We start from the raw sequence: 21,941 nt of genomic DNA, 5'->3' as shown, positions 1-21,941 counted from the left end.
ATGCCACGGTCCCGCCGCCGTGTTGTGGCAGAACTTGGGAAGAAGGTGCCGAAATCCTGGCCACAGAAAGGTTTTGGTCCGTGGTCCTCGTCCTGGCTGCAAGCTAAAGCACCGCCAAGGTTTCCCTCTGTAACAAGGGTCCCTTCTTCCAGAGGAGCTTATCTCTTTGCTTTTCTCTGCTGCTCCACAAAGCCCTAGCTGCTTGCCTCAGCGGTCCATAAATTTTACCACAAAATTCAATCTCGACATGCCTGTATGTGGGGTGGGACAGGGGGACCACTCGGCATCAAACCTGCCCTCTTGGAGCTCCCATCAAGAGAGGGGAGCTGAGCCAGGTCCAGCCTTTCCTCAGCCGTTTCGGCTGCCCCTGTGGTTTGCAGCTGGCTCAGATGCCATCGTCACAACTGCAGCAGTCTGGGTGGGGAGCTCGCTGTGGATATTCTGTGGGTGCTGCGTGGGGAGTGCTCAGGCTCAAACTCAGTCCATCACAGTCATGCCAACCCAATGCAGCAACACAGGCGTCTGGTGACAGGTAAGAAGCTGCTGATGTCAACTGTTAAATGAAGTCACTTAACTATTTTTATTTGTTTTAAATTAGGATGGAGAAGAAGAATTTAACCGTGCTAAACTGCTGAATATAGGATTCGCAGAGGCCTTGAAAGAGTATGACTATGATTGCTTTGTGTTTAGTGACGTAGACCTCATCCCAATGGATGACAGGAACACCTACAAATGTTACAGCCAGCCACGGCACCTCTCTGTATCCATGGATAAATTTGGATTTCGGTGAGACGACTTTGGAGGGGTATTTTGTTCCTAATACTGCTGTTAGTCTAGCAGGCTAGGCACAGCGTTAGACATCCCCACCCACCATTGAAAGCATGGGAAAATGTCTCTGGCAAAAGCCTGTCTTGGCGTGTGCATCCCTGCAGGGAGCGGGTGGCTGCAAGCGGGATCGGCTGGAGGGGAGGAAGGGGGAGAAACACAGCTGAGCAGTTTATTAAAATTCACAGCTTCTGGAAAGTGAAACATAGGGTGAGGAAAAACTAAGAGCCTGTCGTTTTGCAGATGCCCTCATATCCCTTCTTGTGTTTCAGGCTGGAAGCTGGAAGACAGCTAGTGTTTCCACCCAGTCTGAAAAGTGAGACACTCACACAGTGAGAATTATGTGCAGCTTTAAAAAGACTATATTAGACACTATTTTAAGAGCAAAATTAAATATTTTTGACTGTTTGATTTTTGGGCCACTGAAGGACCTGCACTGGTATCTGAGAGCAAAACAAACCAAAATGCCTTTCATCATACATTTGAGTTCAGCAGGCTGCTGTAAATAAAAATGTGTCTTGCTTTTCCTTTTTTTTTTTTTTTTTTTTTTGTTCTATTCCAAATCCCCAAGGGGGAGTTTAAAGCTCGTCTGTAAAGTGGAAACCAATTGTGACCCCATGGTCGCCAGTAGCGCTAAAGATGCAGCCGCAGTGTTGGTGGCAGGACACCTGCTCAGAGCAGGACTGTCACTGGCATCACAGCAGCTGCACGTTTTTTCTTGCAGTTAGGTGAAGCTTAGAGCAGAGATGCAGGCCCCAGGGGTTTCTTCTGCTTATTGAAGCAGAGACAAGGTCTGTGGTAGGTGCTGGTGATCCCTGCATGGACCCTCTCTTTGTGCTGTGGGTCTGAATTTTGTCTGTCTCCAATCCCCCAGTGAATCGTCCCCCCATTTGGAGCAGGAGCTGGTTAGATTTGTGCATGCAAGGTCATGCTGCCAGCTTAGTTTTGGGCTGTGAGCTTTGCTTTCTGTCACTGGGCAGCGTAGAGGTGAGCGGTGGAGCTGCAGGAAGAGAAGGCTCTGAATCATCTCTGCCTCGCTGAGCTCTTGCTGCTCCCAGGGCGTGCATGTCACCCACCTGTCCTTTGGCAAGGTGATGTGCATCTCACCAGCCTGTCTTTCAAAGGCTGTGTACGTCTTAGTGAAAAGCTGCAGCCATTACCAGGTGCAAAGTATTTTGCAGCTGTATTTGGGACTGAGCCCACCAACACCCCTGGCCTCTGCCAAGTCCAGGGCACCAAAACACATGCTGCTGCCTGTTGCAGAGAGGTGCCTTGCAGTGGGCGCTGGCTCGCTATGGGCTGGGGTGAAGGGCAACAGCAAGTGCTTTTTGGGTGGACAGGCTGCTCCCTGGTTAGTACCTGTCCTTCTCTAATGTCCTTTTCTCCCTCCTTCCAGGTTGCCTTACAATCAGTATTTCGGAGGCGTGTCTGCCTTGAGCAAAGAACAGTTCACAAAGATCAACGGGTTCCCAAACAATTACTGGGGCTGGGGTGGTGAAGATGATGACATTTATAACAGGTAAATAAATAGCCCCCTTGGCACCCAGAGTGCCTCCAGGGTGAGGATGAGCACAGACCTGCTGCTTTTGCCGTGGGGGGGGTGGGGTGGGGTGCATTTTCACCCCAACTGCAGGAGCTTCACCCTCCAGGTGGAGGACAGAGGTGGTGCGTGGGCGACTTGCTGGCTCAGCGAAAACGTTTTCCTGCTGGGTGCTGGCACCCCATTTTGCAGCTCCCAAGGTGTGCTGGGGAGTGAGTCCAGCTGGAAAAATCCCACTCCTGCCTCGTACACTCATCACTTGTTTGCCGTGCACCCTTGCAAGCATCCGCGCCAGTTGGAGCAGCACGCTTCTGGCTCTCCCAGCACTGGCCAAAGGAAGGGCATTCGGGACACACAGTGGGGTGGAGAAGACCTTGACTCACCTAGCTCAACACAGCCTGAGGCTTGCCTGGGTCTGCAGACTGGTAGCAGATCCCTTTGTTCCCAGGAGAGCTTAATTTGTCAGGCTGTAAGTGGCTCTAAATAATGCTGTGAACAGTCATCAGGCAAGGCTCAGACCTGCAGGAGAGGAGGAGGGTGTTGCATAGGACAGGCTGGGACCACCTCTGCCTGAAGACCAGAGCAGAAGGTGGATGTGGGATTGTGCTACCTTATGGCTTCGCATCTCCAGGGAATTCACTGTGAGAATTCATTGAGGGAGCTCGGATTTGGGAAGCCCTCTTCATGTTTCTCAATGGCAGAACCACTCTGTGTGGTCTTTTCTTTGGGCTTTCCTAGCTCACCTGGGCTTTGGAAAGGGTCTTCCTAAACCTGCTTGTACCTTCCCAAGGTTCAGCACTTTTGTTTAATAAGGAAGCAAGGGACAACCTTCTGTTGTGGTTTGGGCCCAGAGGACAGCTGAACACCATGCAGCTGCTCACTCCCTCCCCCCTCAGGGATGGGGTGAGGAGGGAGAATATGGAGCAAGAATGGATCAAAGAATCCATCTAAGGACAGGGAAGAGTTGCTCACCCATTATAGTCACAGACAAAGGACAAATTCCATAGAAATACAACACTTTAATCCAAACACTAACAAAACCAGTACTTATCGGAGTGGGACATTGTGAGAAACATTATCACATCCAAAACCACCTTCTCCCCACCCCTCCCTCCTCCCCAGGCTCAGCTCTGCTCCCCATCTCTCTCCCTCCTCCCCCAGTGACTCAGGGGGCAGGGGATGGGGGTTACCGTCAGCTCGCCGCTCCTTCCCGCTCGGGAGGTGGGGTGACCGCCGCACATCCCTCCCCAGCTCCACACGGCTCCCCTCTCACTGCAGACAGTCCTCCGGGAACCTTCTCCACAGGGAGTCCTCCCCACGGGCCGCAGCCGTTCCCACGCTGCTCCGCCGTGGGTCCCCCCGGCGTGTTGCAGTCCTCCCAGCGCTGAACCACAACAGTGGGAGCTGCTTCTCCCCTCAGGGTCCCAGCCTACTTTAAAGACAGTCGCCTGTCCTGGAGTGGCTTTCTCCTCAGGCTTCAGGTCAGCCTCTACTCCACCGTGGACCTCCATGGGTGGCAGGTGGGGCAGCCCTGCCCTCTCACCATGGGATACAGGGCTCTCTGCTTTGGTACACTTCCCCCATGTCCTTCTTTTTCCTTCTGCTGACCTGGGTGTTCATCCTTCTCACAGCTCCTCACAAGTACCGGCCCCCTCTCAGGTTCCATTTCTTAAATATGTTATTGCAGAGGTGCAGCTGATCAGCCTGGCCAGAGCCGAGTCCAACTTGGAACCAGGGGAGCTTGGAGAAGTTTCTCACAGTGGGAACTGCTGTAGCTCCCTCCCTTGCTACCAAAAAACTGTGCCACAGAAACCCAGCACACCTTCCAGTGGGGCAGGGCATTCAGGACAAGGTAGCAGTCCTCTCTTTTTGGGGCACTCAGGTTTTGAGAAGTGGAAGATGCTATATAGAAATTAAAAGGGAGATGCAAAGAGGAAGAAACCAAGGTACTTTTCCATCATTAGTGTCCATAAACTGCAGATGTCTTTCAGGGACCATGCATGCAAAGACAGGCTGCCCCTTGCCCAGTAGGTCCCAGCTGGGACCATTGTGGCTCTGACCATGTGGTCCCCCCCCATTCTTCTTCACCACCATTCACTTCAGTTTCTACCAGCACTGGCTGCACCTTTCATATCCCAAAAAATTAATGCTCTTCTGGCTCATTTCCAGATGGGTTAAAAACTAGATGCCTCCCATTCAAATTCCAGTCTACACCCCGGAGCAAGGTTAATGCAGGTGTTGGGTGTTGGAGGAGCTGGTGAGGGTGCGATAAATTAGCAAATCCTTGATGTTGGCAGGGGAACATCTCTTTTACCCCCATGGCTGATGTGCCCACTTGGAAAGGGAACACACTAATGACATCTGCCCAATAAAAAAAAAAATAAATAAATAAACAAGCAAATAAATAAATAAATAAATAAATAAATAAAAAAAACCACACAAAAAACCACACACACACCCCCCCAAAAAAAAAAAAAAAAAAAAAAGGCAAAACCCCAAAAACCAATGGTTATTTGTGGAAGGTGTGGCAGAACATCCCACATCCGTCGCCTGTCATGGGTGTTTAATGTATTTACTTTTTACAGGCTGGTGTTTAAAGGCATGGGGATATCCCGTCCAGATGCCATCATCGGCAAGTGCAGAATGATTCGGCATTCCCGGGACCGAAAGAACGAACCCAACCCCGAGAGGTTTGTCTCCCTGGTCTCACAGCATACCCAAGGGGTGCCTCCCACCCTTGCTGCTTGGCTTTCTCATTGCATGCAAGAATCCCGGTCACAGAAAGCCCACGGCCATTTCCTCCCTTGCTCACCTCTCTGTTCCCTGCACTGTTAGCTGCCCTGTTTGCCTGGACAGTTTATTACCCTATTACAGACCTTTTCCCCAAGATTTCACTGTGGCGTGAGTGCCTCTCACCTCTTTTTTTTTTTTTCTTCTTAAACACAGCAAATTAAGCTCCGAGCAATTGTTTCCAGCTTGTATTTTGTATACAAAACCTGGGCTCTAGTTCAGAGCTGGAAAAGGACCTGTGTGATTTAAAAGCTTGGCTGCTTTTTCTGGCTAAAATTTGACCCCATAGGAATGCCTTTGCCCTGTGTTCAGGCTGGCCAAATCTGGGAGTTTATGGGACTTCTACAGATACTGAGGTTCTTCTTAAAATACCAGAGATGCTGTCTGAGAGGCTATAAAAATATAATGCAAAGTTCGGTTGTTTTTTTCCTTTCTTTGTTCTTTTTGGTTTGGTTTGGTTTATTTGTTTTTTCCCCCTTCCTTCTTTGTGGATTTTTTTTTTTTTCCCCCCTCTGCAGGTTTGACCGAATTGCTCACACAAGGGAGACAATGAGCTCTGACGGCTTAAATACACTATCCTACAAGGTGTTAAGAACTGACAAGTACCCTCTGTATACAAAGATCACAGTGGACATTGGCTCACCAAATAGCTAACATCAGAGACACAAGAGAGATCTTGCCTGTGTTGCCGAGGACATCTGGCCTCACTGATATTATATCTGCTGGTTTTATAACAGTTGCAATGAACAAAAAAAAAAAAAAAAAAAAGCCTCATGGCATGCCAAAGCTCTCCAAATTGGTTGGACAAGTGCTTTTTTTCCTTCTTTTTTTTAAAAAAAAATTCCAAACTTGACTTTACAGTTTTCTAGCTCTCCATTGTTTTGTAAGTCCTGAAGCTGTACAAAAGAGTTGTAAATATTTACTTTGCCAGAAAATGTTGAATCTGATCTATTTGCTGCATTGCTCCCCATGTTGAGTTAATTGCTGGACCCAGATTTTACTGATTACAACTGTGATGCATCAGCAATTACTGCCCATTATATTTGGTATTTTAAATGAGGTGGATGAAAACATCCTTTTAATTAATTCCTGGTTTTACTTTATGAAGGACTGTAAAATGCTGCTAAAATTGTACAAGTTTACGTTTTGCATTAGATGGTTTTTTTTAATGGAGACAATATCATATATTTTTTTCTCATAGTGACCAAAACAAACATCTCCTCTGTGTGCAGAGCAAATGTTGAACAATCGAGTCTGGATTCAATGAATGTCATTATTTCTTTTAGTCTCAAAGGAGGCTTTGAGTGAGTTGAGCCAGAGTTTGCCAGAACTTGCCAGTGAGCTCTCTGCATAAGGTGGGAGCTACACAGATGGCATCTGCAAAAACCGCTGGCTTCAGATAACCTTATTTCTGGATGTGATAGTGACTCTTTGCCTCAGCCCGATTAACACCTGGGGCTTTTGAGGGGGGGTGGGGGAGTGGAGGGTGTGGGGTTTTTTTGTTTGTTTTTGGTTTTTTTTTTTGTTTGTTTTGTTTTGTTTTTGTTTTTTTTCTGAAATAAAGACAGATTAATTTAATTGTGTGATGAGATTATGGCCTTAAAATTTGCTGTCACTTATTAATAGTGGTAGAAAGTTAACACGCTATTTAAACATTGTCTGAAGCTTCCTAAAACCAAAATTTTTACTGCGAGGTCATGCATAAAACTTGAATTCACTTATTACTTCTGTTGTTGTTGTAACATTTTAATAACATTTTAAAGTAATTTGTATATTATAAGCAGTATATTTAATACTAGATTAAACTAGGGTGCAGCATTATAGGATATGATTCAAGGCCTCTTTTATCTTCAGACTAGTAGGCTTTTTATGTGCGTCATTATATAGAAGCCATGTATTATATTTGCTCTGCTATTTGTCCATGAAATCTCCTGCGGTGCTGAGATACTCACAGCAGGGCTGACATCCAATCAGTTTTTCTTTGCCTAAAGCCTGTTGCAATGTGTGTCCTCTATCGGGAAACTCTTCTGATTTTCTCAGGCTTTGAGGGACATGCATGTTTTGGAGTACTACTTTTTGTCAGTGCACCAGGGCACCACCTGTACAGACACCCTGCTTTCCTTCCCGTGACCGTATGAAAGCCTCAAGCGCTGACACCTTTGGAGCTGGTTTATGTGATTAAAAGTTCTCAGTCAGCACTGAGAACTGAATTCCTTCTGGTGAGTATTTTGCCACCAGCTCTGACCACAGCAATTTGCACTTCCTTGGCCTGTGCTGAAGGCTGTTAAAATCAGGGATGCTTGTTGTATTGGGGATCATCTTCAGCACTGCCTTTTTTTTTTTTTTTTTTTTTCCTTTTTGGTGTTTTTTTTTAGTTTCTTCTTCTCTTTGGTTTGTTTTTTTTGTTGAGACCTGAAGGTTTTGCTGAACCCTTGCACTGTAGGGGTGGGATCCTGCAGGGGCCAGGGGACAGTGCATTTTTTCTTAGGCCAGCAGTGGCTCAAAATATGCACAGAGACTTTAATTACTAGGGAGACGACTAGCTGCCTTTTCAGTCTCACTTTGAAAAAGTGTTCACCCCCTTAGCTTAAAAGCTGTTGCTGGCCAGACTTCTTGCTTCAGTCATGCTGGGAGCTGAGCAAAGGTGGGCTTGCATGGATCAGGAGTGAAGCCCAAGGAAGCAGGTTTATGTTTAAGAGCTGCTCTCTTGTGCTTATCGTTGCATTAAAAAAAAAAAAAAAAAAAAATTACTCCTTTTTAGCAGGTCAGGCTCCAGCTCTTGCTGGAGTACAAGGGGGTACAAGAAGAGGATGTGTTACATAAGTTAGGTCAAATGTCTACCCGTAAAACATCGGTGTAGCTGTAGTCTGCACCAGTAATGGAGACGCGAGGACTTTGTATTTTATTTTTTCAAATGTGCCTTAGAAGCAGGGCCCCACTCCCACAGATGGCAGGTCAGCACCTAAACTCATTGAGGCTCCACTGAAAATCCCAGGTCTCTGCAGAGAGCACCTCGATTTTGGGCTGAGCCTTTTGTAATTTGAAGATTTAGGGCCTTTAGCTGCAGTGGTGTCTGTCTACTAACAGGCTATGCAAAAGGACTACCTGTTGTAATTGGCGGGGGCGGGTTTCATTGCCTTGGGATTCTCTGAAGTTTAGAAAAAAGTGTAACAACTTGTTTCGCTGTATGCTGAAATCATTTAATACCGTGGAGGTAGTCTGAGCATTTATTTCTGGCTGTTGCAAAGGTCTCTACACATGTGCCTTGTAAGAGGAGAGCAGTGGGAACTGGAAAACCAGGAAACCTGAAAACCATTTTTAGCAGAGAGACGCTAGCGGTGCAAGAAACTGCCGGTTAGTTTCTTTTCTGCTCAAGCCACAAGCCATGTAAAAGCCGCAGCTGCCTTTCGTTGCTTGTTTTGCTCTTCATTGCTGACCTGTGATTTCCAGATCTCATTGCCCCTGTGTAAACTCTATTGCTCAAACTCATGAAACACTCTTGACTCAACGTGGCCATGAAATTTCTCTCCCTGGGATTTTCGGGGTGCTTTTCTACAAATGCTCATGTTGCACAGAAGTGAATTCTGGCCATGACCTGTGGTGGGTGGTGTTTTTTCCTCTCCCATACTGGTAGCAACACTCTGTGTGTAACAGTTGAAACCCAGAACAAAAAGCTGCAAAAGAAACTCTAATGCTTGGTTTCTTTGGGATTACTGTTGCTTGTGAGGATGAGGGAGGGTCCTGGCATGCAGTTTTTCCCTGGGATGTTACTTGTGTACTGAACTGCTTATGGGTTTCCTGTAGATGGTTTTGCTTTTGCATTTTTATCATTTATATATCAAGGGATGTATAATCTGATGTTCCTACTTTATTATTGATGTCAAATAAAGTATTTTCAGTTACGATGTCTGGCAGCATTAATCTGAATTACCCGTCTGGCAGGGTGGGTTTCTGGCTGACGGGGTAGACTGGGCCATGCCTTAGCTTCCTTGCAATAACTTTCTTCAGTTTCATTCTTGTGGCTGTCATCCCCATTCCCACCTCCCTACCCCCCCACCCCCTCGTATTAATTTTATGTCTGCACAGCCACATTTTCGCTGGTGTTAGAGAAACAGATTCAGGAGTCCCCAGATGACGCCAGAAAACAATAGGGCAGTTTGTTTATCTGTGAGTAGGGGGACAGCATGCAAACCCCTCCTGAAACCAGGCAGGGGACACAAGCCCTCACCCAGGCTGTCTGCTTGGGGGAAACTGGCCACCGCTCGCTCCCCGGGTGCTTGGGGGTTTGGCTAGAGTGTGGATATGGAGAAGTCATTCCTGGGAAACTGATGCAAACATTTGCCTGTGTTCCTTGGCACTTTCTCATGAAAACAGTTTCCATGGAAGAGATCTTTCCAGCTGCAAGACTGTGGCCAAGGCTAGGCAGCAGGGGTGAGGTCCTCAGTGCTCTGCAGGGAGGGGTGGGCTTGTTTCCAGCTGGGATGAGCTACCAGCCTCTGGGGCCCAGGCTGGCACAGTGGGCAGGACATCCCCAAACCTCTACAGTTGCCTGGAGGCATGCTCTGAAGGCCATACTGACTGAGGGCACTGGCCTCTGCTGTTTTATCCCTGCAGGGATGGCTGCCGGGGCAGTGGGGACAGTGCAGGAGCATCATTGTATGGAAGTTGCCAGCAGACCAACATGCAGCAGAGGGTTTGGACAGGGATGTGCAGGGGGTGGGTAGTCCCTGTGGCACCTCTTGGTAGCTTTTGGATTCTGGAAGGTGTTGCACAGAAATTGTGGGCTTTTTTTTTTCTCATAGTTCAAAGTTTGGTATCCACAGGCAGGAAAATGGTCCAAGAAGGACCTTCTACTTTCTCTGACTTCTGTCCCCAGAGTATTGAGCTGTCCCCCTCCTATCCTGCTTGGGTGGGTGAGAAATGGGCAGGAGTCATACAGCTGAGTGGCTGGAATAAGCCCTGTGTGGAAATTTTGCCCCTTGCTGGAAGCAGCAGCTGAGAAGTGTCAGTAGGATTTCAGCCTTCTTCCCACTGGTTGCCAAAGCTTCTCTGGCCCAGATCAGCATGTGGCTTCTAAAGGGTCCCTTGACTCTTCGGCTGTGAGACTGTATGTGCTCTAGCAGAGCTTCATTTCCCACCTCTAGCTCCACCTGCCTGCCAACAGCCAGGATGGATGAGCAGAGGTCTCTGACATTTATTCTATATTTTATTTATTTATGTTCACCCTGCTACACCTTCCTGTTCTCCAGCCCCTGGGATAAAAACAAAACAAAACAAAACAAAACAAAAAACAAAACAAAACAAAACAAAAAAACACAAAAAACAACAACCAAAAAAACCACAAATAAACAAGCAAAAAAACAACAACCCAACAACAAAAAAGAGGCTGTTGTTAGGCGGAAGGAAAGGACAAATCTGTAGTTTGCTCGCCCCTTTCACCCCCTTGGAAGGAGTTTGAAGTGCGTGTTCTTGCCCTTTGCTCTTGCTCTGTCTTAGCACAGCAGTGCTGACACTGGATCCATTCTTATTTGCCTACATCCTGTTTGCAGGATGTCTGTGCACTCAAGGACAATGCACCCGCACGAGACTTCTGTTTTCTGTCTACCCAAGGCAGCAGTCCTGCTCCTGGAGTCTGTTTTCCTTTTCCATCCACTGCTCTCTGTTAATACCAGCAACACAGATGAGTGTACAGAGACAAGATCTCTGCATAGTCAGAGGTGATGGACTTCTCAAGCCTGTACTACATCTTGCAGTGAAGAGCTGAGTGGGGAAAACAAGGGGCTAGGGTTAAGTCCAAAGCCTGGACCTGTGGACCCTTCCTGGTTACCTGCCTGCCCTTCACATGCTTGAAAATGATCTCCAAGTAACGTTACTCTATGACTTTTCCAAAGATGGAGGTATTGCTTACAGACTGCTGTTTCCCAGAATCTTCTTGCCCTTCTAAAGGTGGGCATAATACTAGTCTTTTCAATCAGCCCTTGCCTAATTGCCATGATATTCCTCTGTGACTGACAGCAGCTTCATACACATCAACCAGCACTGTCAACTCCTTCAAGTGAGTGCCATCCATTCCAGTGATATGAGTATGTCCAGCTTCTCTAAGCTGTCCTTAAACCCCACGTGTGGTCCTCCCATCTCCTTCTCAAGCCATTCTGATGAATGCAGAGATCTGGGAGCAGGCTTTGCCTGTGAAGATGCTAGAAAAATCCATTGATCATTGTAGTCTTTTCCATATTGCCCAGTACCACTCTGTCTCACCCATCCAACAGTGGACGTGCATTTTTCCCAACTTCTAGCATGCCTGTAGGGTCCCGTTGTACTACCATTGATGATCCTCACTAGTCTGAACTGTAGGTGGTCTTGGACAGGCCTGATACTACCTCTAAGTATCCAAGCAAACAATGTTTATTATATTCTTTTGCTGTCTATTGTATTTCCCGTTCTTACATGCATTTTTTTTTGCATTTTAGTGCAAGAAGCTCCCCTTTCTATTCAAGCAGGATTTCTACAGAAAATCCCTGTCTTCCTCCAGAAGGGAAGTCTTGGGAGGTTTAGGACGGACACTGCAAGAAAAACCTTCCCCAGGAGGGATATGGACCCTGGGGATGGCACACTGAGGTGGTGGGAGATCTCCATTCATGGGAGGTTTCAAGGGTTAGTCAGCAATTCCTCAGCTGCGTGACTAATACAGCAACAAACCAGCATCTCAGGAGCACCAAGCCAGAGCCAGTGGAGCATCAGGAGAGCATGGTCCCTGTGCAAAAGAACACTGATGCTTTGGTGGCCGGGAGCTCAGGCCACGGATCATGTCAGCAAGCCCAGAGAAGCCTGCAGGACACTGCCAGGGAAAGAGTGTGGAGCCAAACAGTTGCCTGCGCTTTCCAAACCCGCTTTACAGTGTGTTTCAAAAGCCAAAATTGCGCATGGTATTTACTACTGAGAGCACCTGCCTGGTTGCAAGAGAGAAAGGGATGAGCTGTGAAGTTTTCCATGGTTGGGTCCAACTCATTCAGAGCTGGCAAAGAGATGCTGATGCCATGTCTGGGAGCAGTTCTTCCAGGCGTCTGTGGAGGTGCTGGCTGCTGGCACGTAGGACATTGCAGTATGAGCTCACTGACTGGGTTTTTTTTATACCCTTCAACTTTATCTTGGGAGGGAGAGAAACAGCTTGGTGAAAAATGCAGACTACCATGTGAAACAGAGATGGGCTGAAAAGCCATCCCTGTAGCAGCACTCCACCTATCAAATGCCTCAGTTTTCTCTCACCAAACCACAAGCTGGAACAGAAAAAACTCATTTGAAACAAAATTAAAAAAAAAAAATGATCATCATCATCACCTTATCTCTTTACCATGGGATTTAGTGGTCATTCTAGGGGAAATGCACTGACGAGTCCTCACAGGGAAGAGCAGTGCTGATGAAGGGGTTCTGGAGTCACAACATCGCTTGAGAGGCAGGATGTACCAGCATCCTGGGAGGAGACATCTCTGCGGCATAACTATTGTCCTCCCCATTTCCAGAAACACTGTCAGAGATATATAGGCCCAATGAAGAGCATGATATGCCAGAGGAGAGATCAGCACTGGAGAAAATCAGCTCTGAAGGGAAAATAGATTATTGTTCTGTGGTGGTCCAATTTCTTTGCCTTTCTGACTAAAGTACAACCAGGGCAGATGTGTTCCTACAGAGGAGGCTGTGCTAAGCTCAGCCCAGGCACTGGAGTCTGCATGCGGACCCCTCTAAACATCTCACTAAGCATCAACACCTGGGGGCATGCTTGAGACCAGGAAGAGGAAAGGCTGTGTGAGGACATCAGTGGCACTGGTGAGGTGGGCTGTGGAGGTGAAACAAGTCCGTGGATTCAGTTGCACTCTCAGAATGTCTGAGTTTTGTCCATTTCTTGTAGAAAACACTGACTTCCTGCCTATGTCTGTACAACTCAGTTTTTCACGCAGCTGCTAAGAGTTTGCACCACATATTTTCCAGATCTGGGCAGTTTTCCAAAGTTTGGTCTAAGCAGGAGTCTTACTCTGGAACACAAATCTGAGGGGATGGTTTGGGTGTCTCTGGAGCAATAGGAAGGGGAAGACTATAGCTTTCACCTCACCTGGACAAACCCCTGAGTGACCTAATTCAGATTTACTCTGGTTTTGAGCAAAGAGACTGAGCAAGACCCCTTCAGAGATCCTTTTATGCCTAAATCACTCTAAAACACCATCATTCCTTTAGAAAACACAGTTGATGAGGCAGGGATTGGCTGTGGTTTGGTTACCTCTAACCTGCATGAACATTGTGGTACTTCTCACCAGGAATCCTACAGAAACAATGTCCCAGCACACCTCGTTGATATAACATGGATTGTCCAGATAACACGGGGAACGTGAGTGGGAATTGGGATTGCTCAGGGAGGTCCACCTAGCAGCCCTCAAACCTGTGATCTCACTGAAATGAGAATTTCTGGTGGACAAGAAGCTAGGTGATTGCAGAGGTGGTGTGAAATCAGTAAGGGTATGAACCCTTCACATGTAAAGTGCAGCTGAACATCAGAGGCAGTGATGGCAGCCGCCACTGTGACCAGCTGACGCAGCACTCTGCCTGGGCTCTTGCCCTCTGGAAAATCAGCTTCTTCGAAAATCAGTGTATCTAAACCACTGCCACTGGCCTGCCTCTGAAGCATTTTGTTAAGGAGTGATCTGTCCCACTGGTGCTAGATTATAATGCTGCCCAAAACCATGATTAGACACATAGAGTTGATACATAATAAAGCTTCACTGAGGACTGGAGCATTAGATAGGATAAATGTGCACAAAACCCCATGCTCAGACACACACAACGCACCGTGCAGCAGCCTGAGTGACACTGGCAGCCCAAAAGGGTTTTGTCAGGGTTTGCAACCAGGCAGATGGTGAGAATCTCCATCCTTGGAGATGCTCAAATGCCATCTGGACATGGTCCTGGGCAACTGACCCTAGGTGGCCTTGCTTGAGCAAGGGGGAATTGGACCAGATGATCTGCAGCAATCCCTTCCAACCTCACCTGCTCTGCGGCTGCATGTGGTCCCCAGGAGAGCAGGGCTACATGGAATTAGAGGTACTCACAGCCCCACAGTCATCCTGCAGCAGTGATTCTGGGGAGAGAAACCCCCAGAAACACACCACATTCAGCATCCTGGCACTTCTTCAAGGCCTCTGAGTTTCTAGTCAGCTCATAACCCTCGTCCTCCACCCCCCTTCCTGCGTGGCACCGGCGGGTGTTGCTTTCCCATGCCTCAGCAGGTGCCTGACCCTGTTGCTCAGATGTGTTTCTCATTGCTCAGCTGCTGCTGCTTTTCTTTGGTACACTTAACACAGGCCTTTCCTAGCTTTTGAGGCTGCACAACTTACCGACCTCCAGCAAGTTATTTATAGTCCTGTAACCTCAGCTTTTGACCTGTTCCAAAACTTTCAGGGCCTCTATGCTATCGCACTTACATCACACATTAATAAGAAGAGACACCTGGTACTTCAGGCCAATTCACACACCAGGCACTCATGACAAGCTGGCAACAAGTACCACAGGCCAGGACAGGCTCCTGATGCGGTCAGCATCCACTGATTTAGGGTGGGGACTGTGGTGAAGCCCTGAGCAACAGCAGCAGACGATAGAAAAGCAAATTATAAGTCTCAGAGCACCACAAAAATTCTGGCAGAAGCTCATCTTGTAACAATGCAGCAAAACTCACTGTGGGACACTATGGGAAGGGGGAATATTTATTTTGAAACTAAGCTGGTTTCCTCACTGCCACCCCCGCACCCTGTTACTCAGAAGGATGTCCAGGATAGGAACATCTGAATGGTCTGTCCAGGATGCAAGCACCAAAATGCAAGCAATCTGTCTAGGGACACTTAATGGCAATGCAGAATTAAAGGAACACTCGCTACTGAGGTTTTACTATGGCTCCAGGGTTGTTACTGCAGCAACTGTGTGCTGCTTTTGAGTCTTACCTTTTTGTATCTGTTAAGAGCTGATGATGATCATGGTCTCCTGTCTCTCCACTCTGCTCCTCTTTGGGGGACCATTAAGACGCACTCACTGTTCTTTGTCTCCTTATCACGATGTTTTATGTCTCCTACCCTGTACCTTCTCTTCCAAACACTATTTTTAATGGCTTTGGCATAGCCTGCTGTAGGCTGTTGCATATTGCAGACCATCCCTGGTTTTGGGGTGGTCTGGAAATCAGTAGAACCCTTGTAATTAGTTAATGCAGGTGCCATCCATGGCTGCCCACCCTGTAGCCACTCCTGCCACTTGCTCCTGCAGGTGCTACCATACCCACGCACTCTCCATCCACACCAGTCAATGTTTTCATTTCAGACCCTTCCAGAAAAAGAAAACCTGCACAGTATTTCCATGAAGATAAAAGAAGCAAGGACAAGGGAACAGTTGGCCACTTATACAAATATCAGTTTGGCGCTCAGGATCAACAAAGAGGCTGAGAACTGCTATTGAAGTCAGCCATGAGGCACAGCATAGTCAAACAAACTTATTTTTTTCTATTTTTCTTCTTTCAAAAAAAACCCAGCACAGGATTATTGCTTCAAGCCAATAAAGGGAATGGTGTTTCTGTTACATAATCAGATTTCCTCAAGGCATTTTTGACTTAATATCACCTGATGCTTTGGTAAGACCCATGCCTTACGCAAAAGAAACAGAGCTTAAAAAGTGGTTTGGTGACCTTTCAAAAAGTAGCCGTTACAAAACCTTTATGAAGTTTGCAGATAGTAGAAACATGGTGGCATAGCAAATAATGGCTCTCTGTTACAGGAGGCTCTGGATCTAAATAAATCATTACAGTCCAGTGAAATTAACTTTAATAAATAAATTACAGAAACGCAACCGGAGGCCAATAATGCCAGATGCGAGATCTGCCTTGGAAAGCAGTGCTGCAGAGAGACTGTGGATAACACCATGAGCTCTTTGTGCTGCCGTTAATAGGGATAATGCAACCTCCAGCTGTAAGCGAGTGAGTAAGGGCACTGGAAACAGAGGGATCTTGCTTCTGTGCACAGCCCTGGTAGGAAAAGCACTCAGCTGCTGTCTGTATTTTTGAAGCAACAAGGAAACACGCATATTCACAGAGGTTGCTGAAATGCGCAAGGAGTGCTACAGCAGGAAGATTACCTTCTGCTGCACATCTGAGAGGGAGAAAACATCTCTAAACCCTTTTCAGAGGTACAGCACAGCAGAAGGGAAGGCTCTGATAGTCCCCTCTGACCTTCAGTCTTTCCATCAACAAGGTCTCTGCTTTGCTCCTTTTTTTTCCCTGACACTAGGTATGTCTCTGGGGAGGAGGCACTGACAACTCTGCAGGTAACTTCTGCGGTTATGCGTTGCGACAGAAACGCTAAACCAGGGCTCAGGCTGCAGTGCTGGTTACTTCCATGGATCGGGAAGAATATCCCCTTCCCTGGCCAACTACATTTTCTCTTTAAACTCCTCACAACTGTTTAATCAGAGATGAAAGTGCTCAGCAAGCTTGACATGGCAATCAGTTAAAATGATCAATGTGTGCAGGATGCTCAACTGGCACAGGGTGGACAAGCAAAGCTGAGCACACCTGCACATCTGAAGCCATTCCTTTGGGTAAACAATTTCACGTTGAAGGGATTAAATTTTTAATTCCTAATCTTGTCTGCACAACCTCTTGCCAGATCTCAACACTCGAGGCATACCTTTTGTTTCTGGGCACACAGCATGAGCCCCGTGACTTGAGTGTGTCAGTCAGGAGACCTATTTTCTCTTACCATTTATTTGCCAAGCCACAGATGTGCACAGTCGTGGGAGAGTGGCCTCTGCTCTGCCAAATCCCTTACTGTCTGCCAGCGAGAGGACAACCTCTCTGCAAGCATCAGGTGCAAAAGCCCTAGCGTGGGGTCAGCAACGGTGGATGCAAACATCTGGTTTTAGCAAACCAGTTCTTCCTGAACTCCAAGCCAAGAGCAATGCAACTTTCACTCTGTCCCTAGGAGGAGGCGACTAGACCCCGGACCTCGGATGTTTTCCAGCAGAACATTTATACAAGGCCTTCAGCAGTCTGCCAGAGGAGTGCCACGTGGCCAGAGAGACATTAAACAGAGCTGGTCCCCGAGGGGAGCCGCGGTGAGGACGGGGGAATCTTGGCAGCTGAGTGAAACAAAGCCCAGGAGAGGGAGAAAAGCAGATAAACCCCCAAAAATCCTGCTGGGAGGATGGGGCAGGACAGCTGCATGGCTCTCTGAGGAGACACCTGAAACCCGCATGTGCTTTTAGTGAAACAGCCTTGGGATCACAAAGCCAGAGGGAAGCCCGGCGGACGGCTGCTGAGGGGAGCTGGGTGCCTCATACGCAGAAGGGAGCGGGGATAAGTGCTGCCCTACCACCTCAACCCCTCCAGTGAATTTCTTCTTTCCCTGTATCTGCCCCAGAGCTGCCTTCCAAGCTCCCACCAGCATAGCTGGTGTTAATGCAGCACCAGGGGCAGGGGGAGGTGGGCTGCACTCCCATCCTAAACCAGCTGGTGCCAGAGGAGCATGCTTGGTGCAGAGGTCAAGTCCACTGACTTCTCCTTATCTCTGTTATGATTACTTCCTCCCCCCTTACTGCATTCCTCAAATAACAACATTTGTTTTGTAAATTCCTCTCCTGAACAGTTTCAGGCTGGAAATTTGGGAGGATGGGGGAGCTGGGTGGGTACAGAGGTTACATTTGCCCTGGTCCTGTGTACAGGCTGCCTGTGTGTACTCATGCTGCACCCACCAGGGTGGCTGGGGAAAGCAATGCCCCAGTCCTGCAGCTGCTAAACATGTGGTGTATGTTGTCCCATCACTTATGGTCCCTCTGTGGTTCAGCACTTTGCTGCACAGCAGTGGTGGCCCAGCAGAGCAGTCCACTCCCTCCACCTCTGCTGCCCCAAATCCCAACCCCTGACCTGGCTTTAGGACTGTGAAAGCTGAAGGAGAAAGTGCTTCCCACCGCAGGACTGCAGTGCAGCAGAAGGCATCTGGCAGCAGTGCCACCAAGCCCTTTGGCATGTTTTGCTTTCTCTGGTGGCCACTTCACTCTATTTCATGTTATTGCCTACTAAGACATTCGCAGCTGTGCTGGATGAGGGAAGCCGTGCAATCACAGATGAGCCTGAGCACGGGTGTTTTGGAGGACAGATGGTGGTGAAGGAGCTCCTGGCCTGTGTTTGAGCACGCTGAGAGGTAGATCAGTGTTTGGGCTGCAAACCGCAACCTGGGAAGTCAAGAATCGAGGGAGGGGAAGGGAGTGTGTCATAGTTGTACACTTTTCACCCCTGGACAGCTGCTTGGTGTTCTGGCCCCCTCAAGAGACAGTTGTAAAGCAAGTACACAGGGAACATCCTGACCCAAACAGGACTCGATGGAGGAAAGGTTTATTGGCACCAAACTGAGCAGGTGTGCTCTTGACCTCAGCCCGATGCCAGCAATACCTTGCCTGACTAGAGAGCAAATCAGTGTCATAGATCAAGGACTTATCTGCCACATTTCTGGGGATCAGAAGACATTCCAATGTGCTCATGCATAGGACAGAGCCATGGCACAGCATATACAAAACAATTCCCCACTTCTGAAACCCTGGGCAGGCTGAAGGAGGGACATCCAGATCTCTCACTGTGCATGTGCAATGAGTGCACACCTCTTGCCAGCAGAAACCATGAAAATGTCCATATGCCAGACAGGCTGGAGGCACTGCTGATGGGACTCCCAAAATCTGCCTGCTACAAAGCTATGCTCCTTCCAGTGGGTTTTGGGCTTTTTCTTCAGCCACAAAGGCACTTCATCCATTAGGAAGGTCCTTAAAATAAGAGGGTAAGTTCTTTGAACTGCAGACTGACCCCACTGGGTGAGCAAGAGAAGGGAAACAGCTTGCAGGATGCTCAAAAAGCCAGGCAGCATGGGGATGGGTCAGAAGCTGAAAATCCACATTCTCACCTGCCCAAATATTTCATTGTGTTGTGGGTCCACACTGTGTCTGGATCAATGTCAGTGTGTATCTTACCCTGGACCTACCACACCTGGAAAAATATCAATCCCATCATATATGTCTCTGGTCACGTATGAGCTTCTGCAAGGTCCTAGTATTTAAAAAGGCGGCAGAAACATCTTGCACTGGACCACAGGACAAGTAATAAGGCTGCTGGGCTAGGGAGCTGCTATTTTCACAGCTCCAGGCAAACCTGGGTAGTTGTGGGGAGTCAAACTCCCACATAGGAGGCTCAGTCCTGTGGATCAACGCATAGAAGAGAAACAACAACACCAAAATCCTATGGCAGAGAAAGCCTCAGTTGCAACATTTTTTTGGGGCAACTTCCAGTAAGTTAGCCTCGCTTTACTGCAAACAGAGATTTACATACATATTGAGAGACAGCTGATGAGTTCTGGGAGCTGTGGCTGTACTGGGGAGAGGAGCTTGAGCTGTTCTGGCCCCAAGGGCAGGCTCCGCTGTTGTTTGGGACAGACATCCTCTGTGGCAGACAGGGCAAGGAGGCTGCTCATGGGTTACAGGAGTTCAAAGCAGTTTGGTCACAGCTTTGGTCGTGAAGAAGTGTGAAACCAGCGGGGTGAGGGCAATGGCCCCTTAGAAGTCAGATGCCAACACATTCACAGCAGAGAGGAAGAGGGACCACACGGCCAAGAAGGCTGGCAGTGGGTGAGGGGCAGCAGTGCCTTGGGGGATGGACAGGGGACAGGTTTTTCCACCTTGTGCTTCATTTGGGTCGGTTCCTGCTAGGAATCCTGCGCTGCACCCAGAGGAAGCACACGACCTTTCTCAGAGGAGTTTCATGTTTCAAGCACAGCTTGCTCCCAGCACACCAGTATTTACACAGCACTTACTCTTCTCAAAACAGAACACTTAAAGAAACACTGGGGGACTTCCCCACATCCTCATAGCGCCATTTGTTACCGGGACCTGTCGCCCAGGTGGAGACAATGAACTGGTAATTTGAATCTGTTCACACAGTCTGTGGGTGGGGACTGAATACTTCAGCTGCCTCATCAGATGAAAACATATTTTGCTGCACATTTAAGACTGAAGCCTACCTTGAATGCCAGAAATGTTGATGGTGTTCACATGACTAGAGGCATTATGCCTTTTCCTGTCCCAGGGAGGGAGAATAGCCTTTCCATTTTTCACTGGCTTGGCTTCGTCTCCTTGCACATTCTGAGCAGAGACACCAAACCTCTTCTGGCACCCAAACCCTGCACAGTGACTGCTGAGGATGCTCGCTGGATGCACAGCCTGGGCAGGGAGGCCCAGCATGTGTGGGTGTATGCTGGGTAAAGTCCTGCCTTTCCAGTCAGACTTTCTCCTGACAGTCCAGTTCCCTCACTGCAAGCAGATGCTCACAGACCAGGGCTGCGTGGTGATCTGCCTGAGAGCTTTTACACCCTCTGACTCCCACAGATGCAGAAGCTAGGGTTTGCATCGCTGCTGCTAATGGTAATTTGCAGCTCCCTGCCCCACGCAGGGCCTCAGCTGCAGTGAGTCGTGTACAGAGCACACAGTGGTGCTTGCTAGTCCTTCACACTGGTGGCTCGTCCTCTCAAGGTGGAGCTGCACAGACAAAGACAGTTATCTCTGTGCCTAAGGAAGGACCACGCCTCAGCTCTCTTGTTGCTCTTGCCTATGAGCCTGAGCGAGTGTGTATCTGGACACAGCATTTTGCACACTTGCACGTGGCAAAAGCACAAGCAGATGTGTTCGGAGGAAGCTAAGAGGAGCCTCACCCTCCCTAAACAGAGCACATGTCCTTCAAGTGGGCATGGTCAATTCCCACTCTGCAAAAGGGATCCCCACATTTAGCTGGCAGAAAAACTGATCTGATCCTCCTTTTGACATATTTCCTGCTCTCCCAGGGTGGCTCAGACCTTATATACATTCCCCTCCCCAGCCCCAGCATTGCCTTTTCTAGTGCCATGCCCGGAGCGAAGCCGGAGTCAGGCAGCTCTGTGCGCTCTGGCCACGGCAGCAGGGAGATGCTGATTCACGCCTGCAGGTTGCCTTGGAAACCGCAGTCATCACGACTGAAATGCCGTCATACTCCCTTCTTGCAAACCAACTTCTGCCAGCCCCGGAAAAAATTCAGCCGTGGGCTGAACCACCGCCTGGGAAGCACGGCTCCAACGCACCACCACGAGTGGGGACCGCGGGGAGAGGCTCGGCCCGGCACTGCTGCCGCTGGAAGACAAAGCCCCATCCCCGCCGCCGTCCTCACTGCCAGCCCTGCAGAGAGGGGGGGGGCAAAGGAGGCAGGTCTGAGCTTCGAGAGGCCCTTTTATTGTTTCGGCTCCAGCTCCCCCTCAGACTCGGGGACTGGGTTTCCCTGCGGCTTCCCTGTGCAGTCTGACAGCACGTAGCTGCCTCCACCCATCCTCCAGACCCGCTCGGCACCACGTAATGTCTCCCTGCAGCAGCACTTCTTCCTGCCACGTCTCCTACGCTCCAGCTGTGCTTGTGTGCCAGCCGCTCTACCCCAATGCTGCAGAGCTTCATTCCCCGCTGGCAAGCCGACTCTTCCCTGGCCTGCCCCTGCTTCGGGCTCTCGATCCCAGATCCTGATACTGTCCAGCCCTGGGCTCCCAGGGATGCCCAGGCAGATGGAGGTGCTTGGTGTAAATCATTACTCATGTTGATTACGCATTCCTGGTTGACTGACAACCCCAAAAACAAACGCCCATCTGTGTTCACATTTAAACATAGAAATGTTTTTCAGATCTGGTGTTAATAAAGGTTTGAGATTGGG

At 48.6% G+C, this 21,941-nt stretch overlaps 1 protein-coding gene across 1 annotated transcript in view; it reads left to right on the top strand.

Moving 5' to 3' along the window:
• Positions 1-9,060, top strand: part of B4GALT1 (beta-1,4-galactosyltransferase 1) — a 28,847-nt gene extending 19,787 nt beyond the window's left edge. The window contains exons 3-6 of the mRNA XM_042787694.1: positions 599-786; positions 2,222-2,344; positions 4,951-5,055; positions 5,674-9,060. Of these exons, the coding sequence (XP_042643628.1) occupies positions 599-786; positions 2,222-2,344; positions 4,951-5,055; positions 5,674-5,809 (552 nt within the window). The 3' untranslated portion in view covers positions 5,810-9,060. The remainder of the gene's footprint in view (positions 1-598; positions 787-2,221; positions 2,345-4,950; positions 5,056-5,673) is intronic.
• The last annotated feature ends 12,881 nt before the right edge of the window (positions 9,061-21,941 follow it).

This window comes from Tyto alba, unplaced genomic scaffold, assembly GCF_018691265.1.
Source record: "Tyto alba isolate M040663 unplaced genomic scaffold, T.alba_DEE_v4.0 Super-Scaffold_13, whole genome shotgun sequence".
Taxonomy (NCBI): domain Eukaryota; kingdom Metazoa; phylum Chordata; class Aves; order Strigiformes; family Tytonidae; genus Tyto; species Tyto alba.
Note: the sequence above shows the minus strand (reverse complement) of the source record. Positions and strands in the feature narration are given on the sequence as shown.